General features: G+C 42.9%; 1 protein-coding gene across 1 annotated transcript in view; it reads right to left on the bottom strand.

Moving 5' to 3' along the window:
- COL4A5 (collagen type IV alpha 5 chain) overlaps positions 1 to 17,985 on the bottom strand; it is a 202,363-nt gene that overhangs the window by 98,833 nt on the left and 85,545 nt on the right. Inside the window, exons 23-29 of the mRNA XM_027839100.1 lie at positions 16,651 to 16,721; positions 15,983 to 16,174; positions 13,453 to 13,621; positions 4,571 to 4,663; positions 4,239 to 4,343; positions 2,446 to 2,543; positions 1,296 to 1,446 (exon numbers count right to left, since the gene is read on the bottom strand). Coding sequence (XP_027694901.1) covers positions 1,296 to 1,446; positions 2,446 to 2,543; positions 4,239 to 4,343; positions 4,571 to 4,663; positions 13,453 to 13,621; positions 15,983 to 16,174; positions 16,651 to 16,721 — 879 coding nt within the window. The remainder of the gene's footprint in view (positions 1 to 1,295; positions 1,447 to 2,445; positions 2,544 to 4,238; positions 4,344 to 4,570; positions 4,664 to 13,452; positions 13,622 to 15,982; positions 16,175 to 16,650; positions 16,722 to 17,985) is intronic.

Here is a 17,985-nt window from a genome sequence, read left to right as displayed (position 1 = left end):
GAAGGGCCCATCATATGAATAAAGTCACAAGACTTGTTCTGTTTGGGCTCCAAAGGCAGAACCAGGAGCAATGAGTACAATTTTTAAGAAGACGAATTTGAGCTTGCTATCAGGAAGGCTTTCCTGACAATGAGATCTCCCCCAAAGTGGGATGAGCTGCCTCAGAAAGGTGGGCTTCTTCAAGTAGACCACGGATGGCTCCTTACTAAGTGTGTGGTGGTGGGGATCGGGGATTGGCTGGAACTGATCACCAGTGAAATTCCTTCTAACTCTCTGATTTTGTGCTCCTATGCTCCTCCAGGGGCCCAGAGTAAGTAGGAAGCAGGGGTGTGACCCAGGAGCCTCTCCTGGCTCCAAGCCTAGCACCCCTTCCTCTATACTATACTGTCTCTTAGTATTCAAAGATTCCTTTGAGAGGACCCTGGATTTCCTGCCTAAGACTGATAAGGAGCCTGGTCAGGTACCCAGAATTTTCAAATAGGTTTCCAGCTTCCTTCTCAAGGTCATGCTATAAATAGATAATACAAGGCAGTTGAAGGGACTGTGGAATTCACATAAGGAGAAGGTCATTCATTACATGGCTTGTCATTCAGAATGTCTGGATTTTGTAACACTGGGATCATAATTCTGCAGCTGGGGGAGCTCATTGAGTATTGCGGGTCATGAAGTCTCGAGCTATTTAAACAAGGAAGGTTAATGAGTGGCTTTAACCAAGAACGGGAGGTGGTCTCTGGCAGCTACGTTGGCTGTGTCAGACTTGGGGGCCTCTATGGCATGGGTCAGCCTTACTTGCTGCAAGGAACTGAGGCCTACCCTTAGCTTGTGGGCAGAAGGAAGGTAATAACTTGGAATCAATAAAGGCATGTCAAACCAGCTAAATTGTCATTACTCCCATGAATACCTAGGGGAACCAAGGAGGGGCCATGGTGGTGCATTGTATTCTGGCTTTGGAATGAGAAGGCCTGGCTCTCTCACTTGCTTTCCATGTAACCTTGGGCAAGTCACTTCCCCAACTTGGGTCTCAGTATCCCCCTCTGTAGAATGAGAGGGTTAGACTAGGTGCCTCCAAGGTCACTTCCAGCTTTAGATCTAGGATTTGACACATGACCTTGGGCAAGTCCCGTTACTTTCCTGGGCCTCAGTTTCCTCATACGTAAAATGAGATGGTTGGTTAATCCTATAAACATGGATGTGGCAGGAAAGCTGAGCTTCTCAGCTAGTTGGAATGTTCCCCACACAAATCTCCCTAAGACAAAAAAGCTCAGCAAATTAACGAGAAGCAGTAGACTCCATACCTTTTGGCCCAGCCAGCCCATCCAAGCCAGGGAGCCCTGGGATGCCTGGGGGCCCTGGGAAGCCAGCACTGCCTTTTGGACCACGTGTTCCTTTGAGACCTGGGAGTCCCTTGAGCCCAGGTGGCCCAGGCAGGCCAAGCCCTGGCTCTCCCTTGAGAACCAGCACATGGGAGTGGGGAAGGAAGAAAAGAACAAAGTCAGACAGCGTTTATGCCTTGCCATAGATACACCAAAGAAAGGTAACCATGCCAATTGGTAGTGCATGAGCAAGGGTAATAGGGAGCTCTGACTTTTGATTTCACCAGCATAGGGAGCTCCCAGCAAGGAAATTCCCTCTACTGCCATTTATAGAGGCACTGAGAGGTTATACCTCGGTTGTAGTCAAGGTCACCTAGCCAATACGCAGCAGAGGCAAAACTCTCTAGCCACTATACCAGGCTGTCTCTCAGCAATTACTGGTATTTTTTGTGAGAGAGACAGGAGGGAAGATAAGTGGGGTACTGGAGAAAAGAACACGCCCCGGGAGAGAGCTTGGTGTCAGAAGAAGCAGGAGCTAAGTGAGGGGTGGGGGGCACCAACAAAGGGCTTTGCCCTGAGGTTTAGGGCTCCAGGCCAGCTGCTCTACCCTTCCAGAGCATGGAGTAATGATGAAGGAGAGGAAGTTTAGATTCAACATGGGAAAAACATTTCAACAGCCTGGTCACTTAAACACCATTGTGGTTTAACTTAGGAAGCTGAGAAGGCCTCGGAGATTATTGAAGCTATAATTAGGGGATGGAGATAACATCCTCCAAGAAGTTGGGTTAAACTGTTGTGAAGCCACTCGCAGTGGTATGCAGTGTGTCCGCAATGGTGTGGGGAGGGTGGGCCCCAGCATGGGAAGGTCTCAGAAACACATTCATCATCACCCTCCCTCCTCATTAGAAAGCCATCTGGCAAGGGTTCACTGACACGGCCCAGACATCTTTGTTCGTTCATCCAATCAGATAACTGAGGATTCTAACAACAGGCACCAAAGCGCCGTACTTCCAACATGACCACTGGGACAATTTTTTGAGGTTCAAGGGTTGAAAGAAAGGACAATCCCAACATATGTAACAAAGAATCGTGAAGAGGAATCCAAAACAAGTGGAAGAAGAGGAAGCCAAACCTTTGGACCTGGGAGGCCGGGATGCCCAGGAGAGCCTTGTAGACCACGTCTTCCAGGTGCCCCCGGGATTCCTGGAGGCCCCGGCATTCCCTGGTAACCTGAAAAATGGGGAATAACAGATTCCCAAAGGAGAGAACATTCCAGTTGGTATAAAAAAGAGACCAAGTTCATATGTCTACCCCCTGCCCACGTACTGGCCCCAACAAGAACGGTACACTTTTCAGGACAAATATGACACTTTGTTAGGTAAGGATGCTCACTGGATGGCCCACCCCATTAATATTTTACAATCCAACCTTATCATTCTAGTAACTGTGCTCATGTAACAAAATGAGGGCTACAAATTAGAAATTTGGTTAAGAAAATGACTCAACTGTCTATACCCTTTGACCGAGAGGCCCCACTGCTAGGCATATATCCCAAGGAGGTCAAAGACAGACACAAAGAAAGGTATTATATCCAGCAGGCACCATGAGAGACAATGTGACATAGTGGGTAGAAAACCAGCCTTGGAGTTTGGAAGACCTGGCTTCAAGTCCTACTTCTTACATGTCCTGGCTGGGTGAGACTGGGTAAGTCATTCAACCTGCCACTGCCTCAGGCAGTTATCTATAAATTGTAGGGAAAGCGCTAGCCTGCACTGGAAGAAGGTGTCTTCTCACCCAGGAGTTCCCTATATCAATGATATCATAGGTTCGATGCCTATCCAAAATATTTACAGCAGCCCTTTCTGCGGTAGCTGGAAAAAAACTGGAAACAACCTAGATGCTCATTGATCGGGGAATGGCTAAAGCAATTGTGGTACATGAATGTAATGGAATATTCCTGCCCTGTGAGAAATGAATACCAAGAAGCATGGGAAGACTTAGAAGAAATGTTGCAGGGTCAACTAAGCCAAACCAGGGAAACAATATAAACAATGATGCCATGATGCCGACAACGTAAACAAAAAGAACAAACAAACAAACAAACAAACAAACAAAATCCCCCTGGATTCTGCATTAGTATAACAGTGGAGCTTAGACCCAAAGAAGAGCTATGAGATTCTCCCTTCTTTGCAGAGGTGAGGAACCAGCAACATGAAGCCCTGTGGCCGATAGCTTGCTTCATGTTGAGTTGGTTACTTTTGCCGGACTGTTTTTTCCCTCCGTTCTTCCCATTCTTTGTTACAAGGCATGGCTCTCTGAGTAAGGGATGGGGAAGGCATACATTGAGAAATGAAGGTGGTGTAAAACCAAAAAGATATCAATAAAAAAAATTGTAAATAAACGGGGGCTATAATTTTAAAATACAGCAACATCTAAGAAGTGAATTACGCCAACAGGATTTGGAACCATTTCCCCTCCCATTTGAGGCCTGCCTGTGTAAAGAGCTTAACTCCCCACATAAAATTCTGGTAAATAAAGCTCAAAAATCAATCTCCCAAATCACACACTCACAAATCAAATCTGCTCTCTCCCAAACCCTTTAGGGATACATTTGGGAACTGTTTTCAGCTCAACCACTTCAAGAGAACAAATGCTGTGAGAACACAGCAGAATTTGCAGGCAATTCCTCAAAACAACAGTCCTAAGAAACTCAGAGGAGAAGCACAGCCAAAAGAAAATATTATTTTCGTTTCTACGTGCAAGAAGTGTGCTTGTTTCCCCCCACCCCCACCCCTTATTACAGGCCTGTAGATCCATGTCTTGTCAGTGACGGGCCTCAAGAAATTGGTTTCACAAGTAGAGGAGGGTTAGACCAGCAGCTTGTTTAAAAGAAATGGGGGAAGGTAGGAGAGGTTTACCACATACCTTTGAGACCTAGTGGTCCAGGAAGACCAATGCCAGGGCTACCTGGTTCCCCTTTACTACCAGGGATTCCTGGCAAGCCTGGCACCCCTGGAAGTCCTGGGTCACCTGGAGAGAAATAAAGGCATTTTAAGAGGGTATCGATGAGACACAATCAATCAGCAGGTATTTATTAAGCGTTTACCCAGTGCTAGGCACTGAGGCTGCAGAGACAAAAATAAAACAGTCCCTTGCCCCCAGGGAGCATATATTCTATTGAGGAACATCTAGCTTACATTCCATCGTGGGATGCCAAAAGGTATAAATGCTGGAGTGACACAGATTTCCCTTCCTACCTGGAAGACCTACATCACCATCCCTGCCGGGTAGGCCAGGCAAGCCAGGAGGCCCTGGTTGGGATATAGTCAGACCTGGATCACCTTTGGCACCTGAAAATGAGAGAGCACTCATGTGACTGAGGGTCTGTTGGGTTTCTCCCTAAGTGACATTAAACGATCAATGGACATTTTTAAAAATTCCTCAAATACTCAAGTGGATGTGACCTAATGAATGGAGGCATTCCCTCTACTGTGCAGATTGCTCCAACCTATGGGACTCTCGTCCATGTCCTCCCAACAGTTCCCCAGATCAGGACTTCCTCCCAGTTCTCCTGACATTGCAAGGATACCAGTGACCCATCAGCTAACCCTCACTTTTGCCACATGACCAGCTCAGTTGCTTTTATAAATTGCACACACTTTGTGTCCCCTCCTTTATGTTGCTTCTTCCTCTTCCATTTTTATACTAGATTGCAGCCTGCCCACAGTCAGCCAACAAGCAATTATTAACTGCCTACTATGTGACTAAGTCTTGTGGTTTCAAAGAAAGGTAAAAAGTGGTCCCTGCCCTCAAGGAGCATGTCATAGTCAAATGGGAGAGAGAGCAGGCAAACAGCTATATACAAACAAGCAGAAGATAGAAGAAACAGTGGAAGGCACTGGAATTAAGGGAGATTGAAAAAGACTTCCTGTAAAAAGTGGGATTTTAGCTGGAACTTGGAGGAAGCCAGGAGATGGAGATGAGGAGGGAGGAAATCCAGGCATGGGGAACAGCTAGAGAAAATGGCCAGTCAGGAGACAGGGCATCTTGTGTGAAAAACAGCAAAGAGGTCAGTGTCACTGGACTGCAGAGTAACTTGGTGTGTTGTAAGGTATATGAAGACTGACAAAGTAGGAGAAGGCCAAGTTATGAAGGGATCTGGATGCCAAAGAGAGATTTTATATTTGATTCTGGAGGTTATCAGGAGCCAATGGAGTTTATTGAGAGAGGGGGTGACATTGTCAGACTTGTGCTTTAGGAAGAGCACTTTGGTGGCTGAATGGAGGATGGATTGGAGGGTGGATGTACTAGAGGATGGATGGAGTGGAGGATGGAATTTTGAATGGAGGATGGATTGGAGGGTGGATGGAATGGAGGATGGATGGAATGGAGGATGGAGTGAGGAAATACTTGAAACAGGCAGACCCACCAGCAGGCCACTGCTGATGGCAATGTCAAAGAAGAAAGATGTGGGGGAGGTACATTAAAGATGTTATGAAGGTAGAATTGAAAGGTTTGGGTGACATACTGGATATGAGATAGTGAGGAGTTGAGAATGACACTTAGGTTGTGAGTCTGAGAACTAGGAGAATAGTGGTGGCCTTGACAGTAACAGGGAAGTTTGGAATGGGGTCTGGTTTAGGGGAAAAAATAATGACCTCTGTTTTGTTTATGCTGTTTCAGATGTCTACCTCTCTGCTATACCCTGGGTCAGGAATGTGGAACCTGTGGCCTGGAGGCCACATGTGGCCTTCTTAAGGTCCTTGGGTGAGGCCTTTTGACTGAATCCAAATCTCACAGAACAAATCTCCTTAATATAAGGATTTGTTCTGTAAAACTTGGACTCAGTCAAAAGGCCACACCCAAAGATCTAAGAAGGTCACACTGGCCTAGAAGCTGTAGGTTCCCCACCCCTGCCCTGGGTGATCTCCCACTTCAATCCTTTGTAAACTCCCAGTAATACAACATCATCAAAAGAATACTGATATTTAAAAGATGGGCTTTTGTTTCAAAAAGAAACTGGAAATCATTAAAAGAACTTCCCAGTTTCCCAAAGGCTACCCAGCCCACTCTCCTACTCCTGTTCAATTCTGGGCCAAGGTCATCCATTTTTAGCATCTGTCTAAGATATGTATACTGAAAGGTAACTTCTCTCAGTCAATGCAATTGCAAATCATAATCTAGATAACAGACATTCTTCATCCATTTGGTTTTTCCCATGTGGATGGTTGAGCCAAATTCTTCATCAGAAATGGGAAAGTTTAGAGGAAGGATGATAGATTTGGGGGAAAATAGAATGAATTTTGTTTTGGAAATGTTGTATTTTAAATGCTTATGAGCCATCCAGGTAAAAGTGTACAGTAGTCAGCTGAAAATATGAGACTCAGAAGAAAGATGAAGGCTGGATATGTAGATCTGGGAGTCATCTGTAGAGAGATGATAAACCTATAGGAGCTGATGACATCACCAAGTGAGACAGTAGAGAGAGAGAGAGAGAAGAGGGCCCAGGATAGAGCTTTGGGGGCTATCCTTGTTTAGCAACCAAGAAGGTAATAATTATCCAGCAAAAGAAAATTAAAAGGGCCAGTCAAGAAAGCAAGAAGAGCCTCTAAAGAAAGCAGTGTTCTAAGAGCCCAGGTAGGAGGAGGGAGGAGATGATGACAACACAAAAAGATGAGGGAGGACAAGAAGAATGAGAAAGAAGGAATGGTTGTTGGGTTTAGCAGGTCAGAGATCAAAGATAACCTTAGAAAAGGAAATTTCAATCAAGATTTCAAGAGATTTAGGGGTGGAAGAAACAGACTAGATAACCCTTTCTAGGAGTTTGGCTCTGAAAGGCAGAAGTGATCTAGGATAAGACCTTGAGGGAATGGCAGAGTCATGAAGGCAATGGAAGATAGTGACTAAAATACCAGCAAAAAGGCTATAATCATGAACTCAAAAAAGTATTCACTATAACCATGTCTAATTTTTAACAAGATTCAAGGTTCAACATTAGGGAAATTATAAATAAATCATATTAACAACTGAAATAAAAATTACATGATGATATCAGTAGCTGCAGACAAAGTCTTTGAAAAAATACAGCACTCATATACATTAAAAGCACAAAAAAGCTTAGGTGTGGAAGGACCTTCCGTTAATATGAGAAACAACACCTATATGAAATAAAAGCTGGCACTATTTGTAATAAAGAAACATAAGGAATTTTCCCATTAAGAATGAGGATAAAGCAAAGATGTCTAGTATCTTGGCTCTAATTTGACACAGTGATAGAAATGCCAACTACAACAATTAGATACACAAAAGAAATTAAGGGAATAACATAAGTTAGGGGAGGCAAAAGCATTCAAAACAACATGATGGTTTACTTAGAAAATCCTGGAGATTCGACAACAAAAAAAAAATCAGTCCAAACAATTAACAGCTTCAGTAAAATAGCAGAATTCAAAATAAACTCACAGAATAACCAGATGTCCTGTATATTACTAATAAAAAGCAGAAACAGGAAAAAAAGTGCTTTCAAAGTAACTATGAAATACATAAAATATTTGGAAGTTAATTTAATGAAACACACTCCAGACTTATATGATTACAACTACAAAACACTTTCCACAGAAATAAAAAATTGGAGTGATATCCATTGGTCATAGATGGCTTGCACCAATAAAATAAAAATTATGGTGCTACACCTATAGGGGTTCATTTATAAGACTAGACCAAATAACAACAAAGCTCATCTGGTGGAGGTCAATAATCTCAATGGAAACAATGAAAAAGATTACAAGAAAGCAAGGCTGGCATTACCAGATCTCAAACTACATAAAGGAGTAATCATTAAAACTCTTTGGTACTAGGTAAGACAGAGAAAAGCTGATCGACAGAACAGACTAGGTAAGCAAGATCCAAAAATGACTGAACATAGCGGCTTATGGTTCATTAAACTCCAAAACATAACTTTTGGGGTAAGCACTCCCTATTCAGCCAAAACAGCTGGGAAAACTAGAAAGGAGTTTGGCAAAAATTAGGTTCTGACCAACATTACACCACATACCACAATGAGCTCCAAATGGATAGAGGACTTCAATATAAATGGTCACATAAAAAAAAAAAAAAACAGAGGAGAATGGAAGGTGGTACCTTTCAGAACTATGGTTTTACAGAAAGTTCAAAATTAAACAAGGGGTAGTGGTTACAAAAGATAAAATGGACAATTTTGATGATATAAAATGCTGAAAGTTTTTGCACAAATTAAATCAAAGTAATTAGACTAAGAAGAGAAAGGTCTATTGGGAGAAAGTCTTCATATAAAAGTCTGATATCCAAGATATAATACAGAATATACTAATACAAATATGTGAGGCTAAGTTCCATTTTCCAATAGATAACCGATGAAATTGTTTTTCAATGATTTGAAATGATGACAAATGAATTTCAAAAAAAAAACCCCACAAACTACCAAAAACCATATGAAAAATACTACACTAACAATAAATACATATTAAAGTAACTCTAAGGTTTTACTTTGCACCCAAAAAATGACAACAAAAGATAGAAATAATCAATGTTGGAGGAACTGTGGGAAGACGGTAACACTGAAACATTGTTAATGGAGCTGAATTGGTTCAACTATTCTCAAAAAACTATGGATCAATGTGAGAAAAGGGACTAAATTGTTCCTATCCTCTGACTCAGATATACCACTACTAGGCAAGGACCCTAGAGAAGTCAATGACAAAGGGAAAGGTCTCAAATATAGTAAAATATCATTGCAGTCTTTTTATGGTAGTTTAAAAAAAAATTTAAAATCAAAATGGGTGTCCATTAATGAAAAATAGCTAAACCAATTGTGACATATGAATGTAATACAATATTATTATATTCTAAAAAACAATGAACATGAAGAATACAGAAAAGTAAGGGAAGTTTTATATGAACAGATGCATAGTGAAATAAACAGAACCAAGAAAACAATATACCTGAAGACTACAATAATGAAAACAAAGAGAATACTAAAAGGAAGTCAAACTCTGAGCAATTATGATGATAAATACTGGATCTGGAGAAAAGCCTAATCAAATGAAGCTCTCTCTTTTTTGGTAGAGAGGTAGGAGCAGAGATGATGCACAATGTTGCCTACATTCTCAGACAAAGTCGCTGTGCTTTTCTCTGTTACAAGACCAACCTTCCCACTGCCTATGCTATTTCCTCAATTTCTTTTTTGTGTCTAATTGCTGTAGCTGGCATTTTTCTTTTGAGAGAGATTCAAAATAGGTGTGTGGGGGGGGAGTAATAATCAGAAATGACCTTAATATAAAATGAGATATCAATAAAACTAAATTTTTTGAAAAAGAGAGAAAAATATACACAATTACCATAACAATATAAAGGAAATCAATACTAAAAGATAATTGAATTTAGATCAATGTAAGAGCCAACCTCCTTACTAGAGAATTAATGTTGAAACATACTTGCCTCCTCTTGGGAGGTGAGGGACTACAGGTGTCAATGTATTGGTTTGTTCTGCTTTACTGTATTTCTTTGTTACAAGGGAGAGATATACTGGGGGCACTTACTGATAAATGACAGTGATGAAAAAAATAGCATCAATAAAACATGTTTTAAAAAAGATCATAAGCAGTAGCACATCATAAAAGGGTGAAGAGTGGTAGAAAGGAAGATAAAGCTGCAGGAAGCTTGGCTTGAGACCAAACTAGGCCACATCATCCCAAGGGCGTTTATAGATGAAACTGGAAGGACAACAGACACACCAAAATGGAACAGATTTGTTAGCATTTCTATAACAAACTATTTTCATCATCAACGACAGTGGAATCACCACATTTGGACTCAAACTCCTTGGCTCCCAACATGCCATATGAGAAAGTGGAAATGACACTAAAGACAATTAAAAAAAAGGGGGGGGGAAAGCAGCTGTACCAGACCCAGAATGCCCAGAATAAACCCATGCTGGAGGTGACACAATTTTGAAAGCATTGAGGGATCGATTCTCAAGATATCTGAAAGAAGAGAAGATATCAAATGGCTGAGAAAAATAATCGCAGAGAGTGTTATTTCCAAAATAAAAAGGCAAGTGAAGGGAAATCAATAAATACTGACCCATATGCCTACTTTCTTATGTCCATAAAATCTTTGTGAGAATTACTCTTTTGGCACTTGGCACTCCTGCCTCTGACAATTTACTATCTGTGTGACCTTGAGCATGCCCCTCTCTGGGCCTGAGTTTCTTCATAGGTACAATAAGGAGGTGTGCCGCTGAGATTGCGTCTAGCTCGAGATCCGAGATCTTCTCATTCTTTCATCTACATACACACCAAGGGTATCTTTGATGTAAATAAGAAGGGAACAAGTAAGCAAGCTTTTGCAAATGATTTTATTCAGCAGAGAACATCTTCACACTCACATGACTGAATAAAAGGTATAGAGAATATAAGATTTATCGTTAGTTGTTTGTCGAGTCTAACAAACAGTTGATCTTGCAGAGCAAAAAGCAGTCTTGAAGGCCAAGATGCTGCTTGTGTGGATAAAATTTATACAAGATTCCTTGGGAGATGTGGTCATAGAGAGAACTTTGTTCAGTGATCCTCAGCTCATCGGTATCACATGATGTACAGAAAACAGGATGATGTAAGCTTGTCAAACACACCTTTCACAGCTGAGGAAGATTTCCAGGGCAAAGTCCAAATGGAAGAAAGATTCCCAATAAGGGAATCTTTATTCCTCTCTGGGCTCCACTCCTGACTCGATGTAAGCTCCATGAGGGCAGAAACTGTCTTTCTTCTGCTTGTATTTGTATTCCCAGTACTTAGCACAAAGTTGGACACACAGTAGGTGCTTAGTAAGTACCTGTTTATTTGTTGACCTATAAATGAAGTCCTCCAAATGCTCCTACCTGTGGATGATGTGTTGCTTGCAACAAACACTAGAATATTACAAACCTTCTTTGATGAAGATCAGAACTACTCAAAAGAGATCGGCCTAACAATCCACATAGGAAAAACCAAATGGATTAAGAATGGCAACAACTCAGACTGGCACACAGGTAGCCAGGCAGCCCATTGAGTTAGACCATAAATGAATGATGAATGAGTGAATGATATACCTCTTATAAAGTTCTTACTATGTGCCAGGCACTGTGCTAAGTGTCAAAGATACAAATACAAGTAAGAAAAATAGTCTTTTCCCTTAAGGAACTTACATTCTAATAAAGGAAGATAACACATAAAAGGGGCAGGAGGAGGACATGGTGGCATGACTTTACAATGTTATTAAAATAAAAATTGTTCTGTTCTCCTTACTTCCTTCTGCATCAGTTCATATAAGTCTTCCCAATCTTCTCTGAAACTCTCCCTCTTTCATTATTCCTGCTATTTCATTAGTATTCCATTACATTTGCATGCCACCATTTGTTTAGCCATATCCCAATGCATGGACATCTCCTTAGTCTCCAGTTCTTTGTAATTGCAAAAAGAGCCATTACAAATATTTTAGTACATTTGGGTCCTTTTCGTCTTTCTTTAATCTCTTTTTGGTATAAGCTTAACAGTGCTATCACTGAGTCAAAGGGTATGCCCAATTTAGTGACTTGGGGGCCTAGTTCCAAATTACTTTCCAAAATGGCAGGACCAATTCTCAGTAGTGCATTTTTTTCATATACGTTTATTGATAAGCTTAGATTTCTTCTTACGAAAAACTGCCTGTTCATATCCTTTGTCTGGGAAGTGGTGTAGAAGCCTGATTCTGGGCAAGGGAAGATGAGAGCTCACCTATCAGCGCTTCAGGACTCAGAGACAGGCCAAATGTATATAAATATATATACATACATACGTGTGTGTGTGTGCAGAGAAAAAAAGAGACAAAGACAGAGAAAAAGAGACAAGGAGAGAGAGAGAGAGGAAAAAGGGAGAGAAAGAGAGAGAGTGCTTGACTGGGCACTGTAGCTAGACAATGAGTTCAGCCCAGAATTGAACTGGAGGAAAAGAGTCAGCTGGAGTGTCTTTGGGAAACGGCAGTGTCTTCAGTGATCCCAAGTTGGTCTCACATAGAAAATTCTGTCTTTAACACCAATATTATTCACTGATGCTTTATGGTTGCTGTGAATTAAGGAACAGTACAATCACACAAGAATTGAAATTGTGGGTGACCTGAAGGACAGGGGAGACATTTATGGCAGATGTAAGCAGCCGGGCTACATTGCCAACAATGAGTGGCACACAAGAAGCAAGAGATGTCACTCAAGAAATGTAGGTTTGCACGCATGCCCTTTGATGTAGCAATTCCATTACTGGGTCTGTATCCAAAAAGAGATTTAAAAAAAAGGAAAAGGAACTATATGAACTAAAATATTTATAGCAGCTCTTTTCTGGGGGCAGAGAATTAGAAATTGAAGGGATGTTCATCAATTGGGGAATGGCTGATTGCGGTATGTGATTGTGATGGAATACTATTATACTACAAGAAATGATGAGCAGGATGCTCTCAGAAAAACCTGGAAAGATTTGCATGAACTGATGCAAAGTAAAATAGACTGTGTACAAAGTAACAGCAATAGTGTAAGATGATCAGCTGTGAATGACTTAGCTATTCTCAACAATACAATGATCCAAGACAACTCTGAAGGACTTAGGATGAAAAATGCTATTCATCCCCAGAGAAAGAACTCATAGTGTCTGAATACAGATTGAAGCTTACTTTTTTTTTACTTTCTTTATTTTTCTGGAGGTTTTTTTTTTTTGGTTTATGTTTTCTTTCATAACATGACTATTATGGAAATATGTTTTGCATGGCTATACATGTATAAGTACCTAAAAAACAGAAATGTAGGTTTGGAAAAGGAAATGAACTGGTCCTATTTTGAGGGAGGAGTTAAAACAGATAAACAATAGCCCAGAGATTGCCCTGGTCTCTATGGAATGTGAAAAGATCAGTGGAAGAGCTTCCAGTACATTAAATAGAGCCTTCATGAAGAGTTGATGGGAAGACAGAGGAATGAATTGCCCACCATGAGAAGGCGCAGACAGACCATGATCGGACCCACTAGAGCGAGTTGTCCCATCAGTGAGATCCTAAATAAACTGAAACCTTTGCCAGCGCCAAGGTAAAACCTGACTGAACTTACCTGAGACTCCTGGGGGACCTGGATTTCCTGCCACGCCTTGGATGCCTTTTTCACCCGCAGGGCCTGGTAGACCCAAACCAGGAGGACCCATTGGCCCTCTGTTCCCAGGGAGACCTGGCAAACCTGGCTTCCCAGGGAGACCTCTTTCACCTTTTACAGCAAAGCCACCCTGAAAAGGGAAAGATAGACAATGGAAACAAAAAGCCTTAATGGTCAGAGCCACCAGGACAGAGCTGACTCCAAAGGAGCAGTGGGGCCCAGCATCGTTCCCGCTAAGCTGTCCATATGCTGTCCTTACCCCTACACATTATAAACTTAATTATAATCCAATGCACACATTTGTTCTTCTCCATGGGATCCCAGGCTTAGAAATTTCAGCACAACCTTTCTGAACTTCTCCTATACTTTATCCTGGTCTTCCCCCCATTCCCCAAACCCCAGATAACCTCAATGCCCTATAGCTGTCCCAAACCCACCATGACAACATCCTCCCCAAAGCCCTGTAGGAAGACTACAGAATCATAGACTGCTCATTTTCCAGAGGAGGAAACTGAGTCCCGGAAAGGGGAAGGGACTTGTCTATGGTCACACATAGGACTCTAAATCTAGAGCTGAAAGGGTCACCCAGTCCAACCCCTTCGTTTTATATAAGAGGAAACTGAGGCACAGGGAGGGGCCTTGTCCAAGGTCACACATAGGTAGGTAGTGTGAAAGATGGGATTTTAACCTAGGTCCTTTGAGTCCAGGACTAGGGGTCATTCAGTCATTCGCATAAGTAGGAAGTGGCATGTCCAGGTCCCACGGACTCCAAATCCAGTGCTTTCCCCCCTGTGTCAGGCTGCCTCTCATCCCCACCGCTACAAAATGACCACAACCCGTTTTCTCCCACCACTCCAAACTCCCATTCCTCAGCTAAATGACAGGAAAGCAAGCTGATTAAATTAATTCACACCAAGCTGTGACTGACTAACAACCCTGAACTATCCCACGGGGTTTGCTAGTTAATATAAATTAATGTCTAGTTGTGGTGTGGGTGTAGGGGGGGTGTGGGGGGGGAGGGGTGGAATATACAGGCTACTCTCTCCAATCCCATCCCTCATTTTACTTCTTCTATGCGGCAAAGGAAGGTAAGGTTGTGTAGTCAGCCTCCTTCCCAGATGGGGATATCACCCAGCCCTCCACTCCATTCATGGTTATTCCTGTGGCTAAATGACATCCATCTCCCCCAGCAGTCCCATCGAAGGTGGAGGGAGCTGCCCCACCCAAAGCCAAGGGTGACTTGGGTCTCTACCCACCTGGAGGGGCTCCCAACAGGTGACAGGTTGGCGTACCTCTTAGCCAGGAGCTAAGACCCCTGTGCCATGGGCAGGCTCATCTCAAAGAGAGAAAGATTTAGGCGTCCCGAGTTAGCGGTCTAGGGCTGCAGGCTCCACCCATTCCCCCTATCATTTGGCCCAACTAACCTGAGAATTGCTTTCTTTGACTACATCAACGGAGTCATAATTATAATCATTTACATGAACAGCTTGTCATTTATGTCTAATTACCCTGCAGCACAAAACAATTATGCATATCATGAAATAGGTGTCGGATTAACTTTGTTGTAAATCTGATTTGGGGATAACACTAAAATCTGCTCATGTACGCTCAATATTCATAGTTCATAGGATCTGAGAGCCAGAGCCAGAAGTGAACTCAGCAGCAAGTTAGTAAAGCCATCCTCATTTTACAGGTGAGGAAACTGAGGCCTGGGGAGATGAAGTGACTTTTGACAAGGTCCTACAGGTGAATACCCTGGGTCCCAATCTCACCGTAATGAAGACTCCAGGCTTGTCTCTGTCATATATCAAAGGTAGAGGGGTGGGCCCAGTACCCCAAGTGAGAAAAAAAACCTCCCACTGACCCACAGTAACTCCAGATGGAAGAAGTGTCTTAACAGTCTCTGCCAATCTCCTACTTTGACTTATGAGTCCATCCTTTTAAGAACTGGTGATCTGTTCTTAAGCGCAGCTAGGAGGATCTGACCTAAAGTCAAGAAAATCTGAGTTCAAGGGGCAGCTAGGTGGCACAGTGGATAGAGCTCCAGCCTTGGAGTCAGGAGGACCTGAGTTCAAATCCAGCCTCAGACACATAACACTTACTAGCTGTGTGACCCTGGGAAAGTCACTTAACCCCACTGCCTAGCCAAAAAGCAAAAAAAAAAATCTGAGTTCAAATCCAGCCTAGATGCTTATTATTATATGACCCTGGGCAAGTCACTTACCCTGTGTCTGCCTCTGTTTCCTCATCTGTAAAATGGGGATCATAACAGCACCTACCTCCCAGGGTTGTTCTCAGGATTAAACGAGCTAATAGCTGTAAAGCATTTAGCACAGTGCCTGGCACACAGTAAACACTACAGAAATGTTAGCTACCATTAGTATTATTATTATAGTCTGTGTCAGCCTCAGTCTGAATCTCTGTTCTGGCTTAAGAAAAATCCTTAACTAGCAATCTGCAGAGAAAGAAAAGCAATAATGAGTGAACTCACAGGTTTTCCTTTGATGCCAGGAAGGCCAGGCAAGCCATCTTGTCCTGGAGTGCCAGGCAAACCAGGAATCCCTGGAGCCCCTGGGAAACCAGCATCTCCTTTGTTACCCTTCATTTCTGGGAAAGTGAGAGTATCCCCTGGACTTCCTTTTGGACCTGGCAATCCTGAGGTACCTGGAACTCCTGGAAGGCCCTGAGACCCAAAAAGAGAGAAAAAATGCTGTTTTCCCTTCACCTTCTCAGAGGCAACGTATATGTTTACTGTGTACAGAGCCTTGTGAGAGGCTATGTCTGAGAGGTGGGGGGCTAGGGATGAGGAATACTGCATACACTCTAAGATCTGCTTGCTGTGTTATTTCATTTGGTTAAACTGGTTCTTTTTCTTTTCTTTTTCATTCCTTATTACAAGGGATGACTTTCTAAGTGGTAGAAGGAACAAACTGGGAAATAAAAATGAAGAAAAACAAGAGAACTTTTTTTTTTAAGAGGCACTGCCTCGGAATGGCTGGTTCAGAGTAATCAATTAATAAATGCTTGTTGATTGGTTGATTTCAACTCATTTAAAAGCTCCACCTTTAAAACATGCTTTTATATGTGAATCCCCCCACCCCTTCCAAAACAGGAATCATTTCCTCTACCCCTTTTCCCTGCAACGCATGCGATACTTACTGGCAAGCCTACCGGCCCAGTGGCACCGACATTTCCTTTGGCACCTTTCTGCCCAGGGGAACCACGAACTCCTGATAGACACACACACACACACAAAGGGAATTGCATGTCGGCAGGGCCTTTGGCAGCCCTCAAGTCCACCCCCCCCCATTTATAGAGGAGGAAACTGAGGCCCAAGGAGGGCAAAGGATTTGCCTGAGGTCACTCCCAGTATCAAAAATCTAGAGCTGGAAGGGAGCTCACAGGCCATGTAGTCCAGTCTCCTTATTTAACAGATGAGGAAACTGAGGCCCAGGGAGGGGAAGGGACTTGCCCAGGGTCACAAAAACAGGAAGTGCTCAAGGCATCTTACCACCATCCCATATAGTTTGGAAAAAGAATCTCTATTTTAGCAGAGACTTAATTTTCATAGAAAGAATGATTTCTGCTTCTTGAAATCAGGGTCACATCCTTCCTAGGCGAGCACAAAGTCCCCGCGTACATGACAAACACATGGATTTGTTCATTAGGCAGCTATTCATTCCTTGAAGATTCGTGCCCACCAAGGACTAGACAATTTGTGCAGCGCATACAGTAGCCAACAGCCATCCCCTCTTAGGAAAGAGAGCAGAATAAGCATATCCCGGCCGCCATCCACGTTCTCTGGCCTTTGCTTTTCCTGCCGTTGGTTTGACACTCTGCTTTGGCTTAGGAGAGGCCTTGATGGGCAAAGAGCAGAAGCAGCAAGATGGGAAGGTGGAGGGTGGGGGAAGAGGAAGCTAGGAAGCCACTGCCATTTCAGCTAGGCAGCTGAAATGAAAGCCAGCTTCACCGAGACAGTGTTGTCCAGTGGCTAGAGAGCAATTAGCAAGATCTGGGCCAAGTCCAGTGTCTGCCTCAGACTGGCTGCCTGGCTCTGGGCAAGTTCCAAAAGCTCCCACTGCCACAGGTAACTCTATGTAAGATGTCAAGGTTGGGAGCAGGTGCTGATCTGGATGACCGTAGACAAGGACCTCACCTGTCAGTGCTGGCCCAGGTACCCCTCTGAACTCTTGCTAAGCTGGAGAGCAGGGGCCAGCCTGCATTGGGAGAAGGAAGTCTTTCACCAAGAGAAGGAAGGAAGGAAAGAAGAAAGGGATGGAAGGAGGAAGGAAGAAAAAGGAAGGAAAAATGAACAAAGGAAGGGAAAGAAAGAAAGAAAGAAAGAAAGAAAGAGAAAGAAAGGAAGGAAGGAAGGAGAGAGGGAGGGAAGGAGGGAAGGAAGGAAGGAACAAAGGAAGGGAAGAAAGAAGGAAGGAAGGAAGGAAGGAAGGAAGGAAGGAAGGAAGGAAGGAAGGAAGGAAGGAAGGAAGGAAG

This window comes from Vombatus ursinus, unplaced genomic scaffold (genome assembly GCF_900497805.2).
Source record: "Vombatus ursinus unplaced genomic scaffold, bare-nosed wombat genome assembly UNPS02004677.1, whole genome shotgun sequence".
Taxonomy (NCBI): domain Eukaryota; kingdom Metazoa; phylum Chordata; class Mammalia; order Diprotodontia; family Vombatidae; genus Vombatus; species Vombatus ursinus.
The sequence above is the reverse complement of the archived record's forward strand: the minus strand, read 5'-3'. Positions and strand labels throughout refer to the sequence as shown.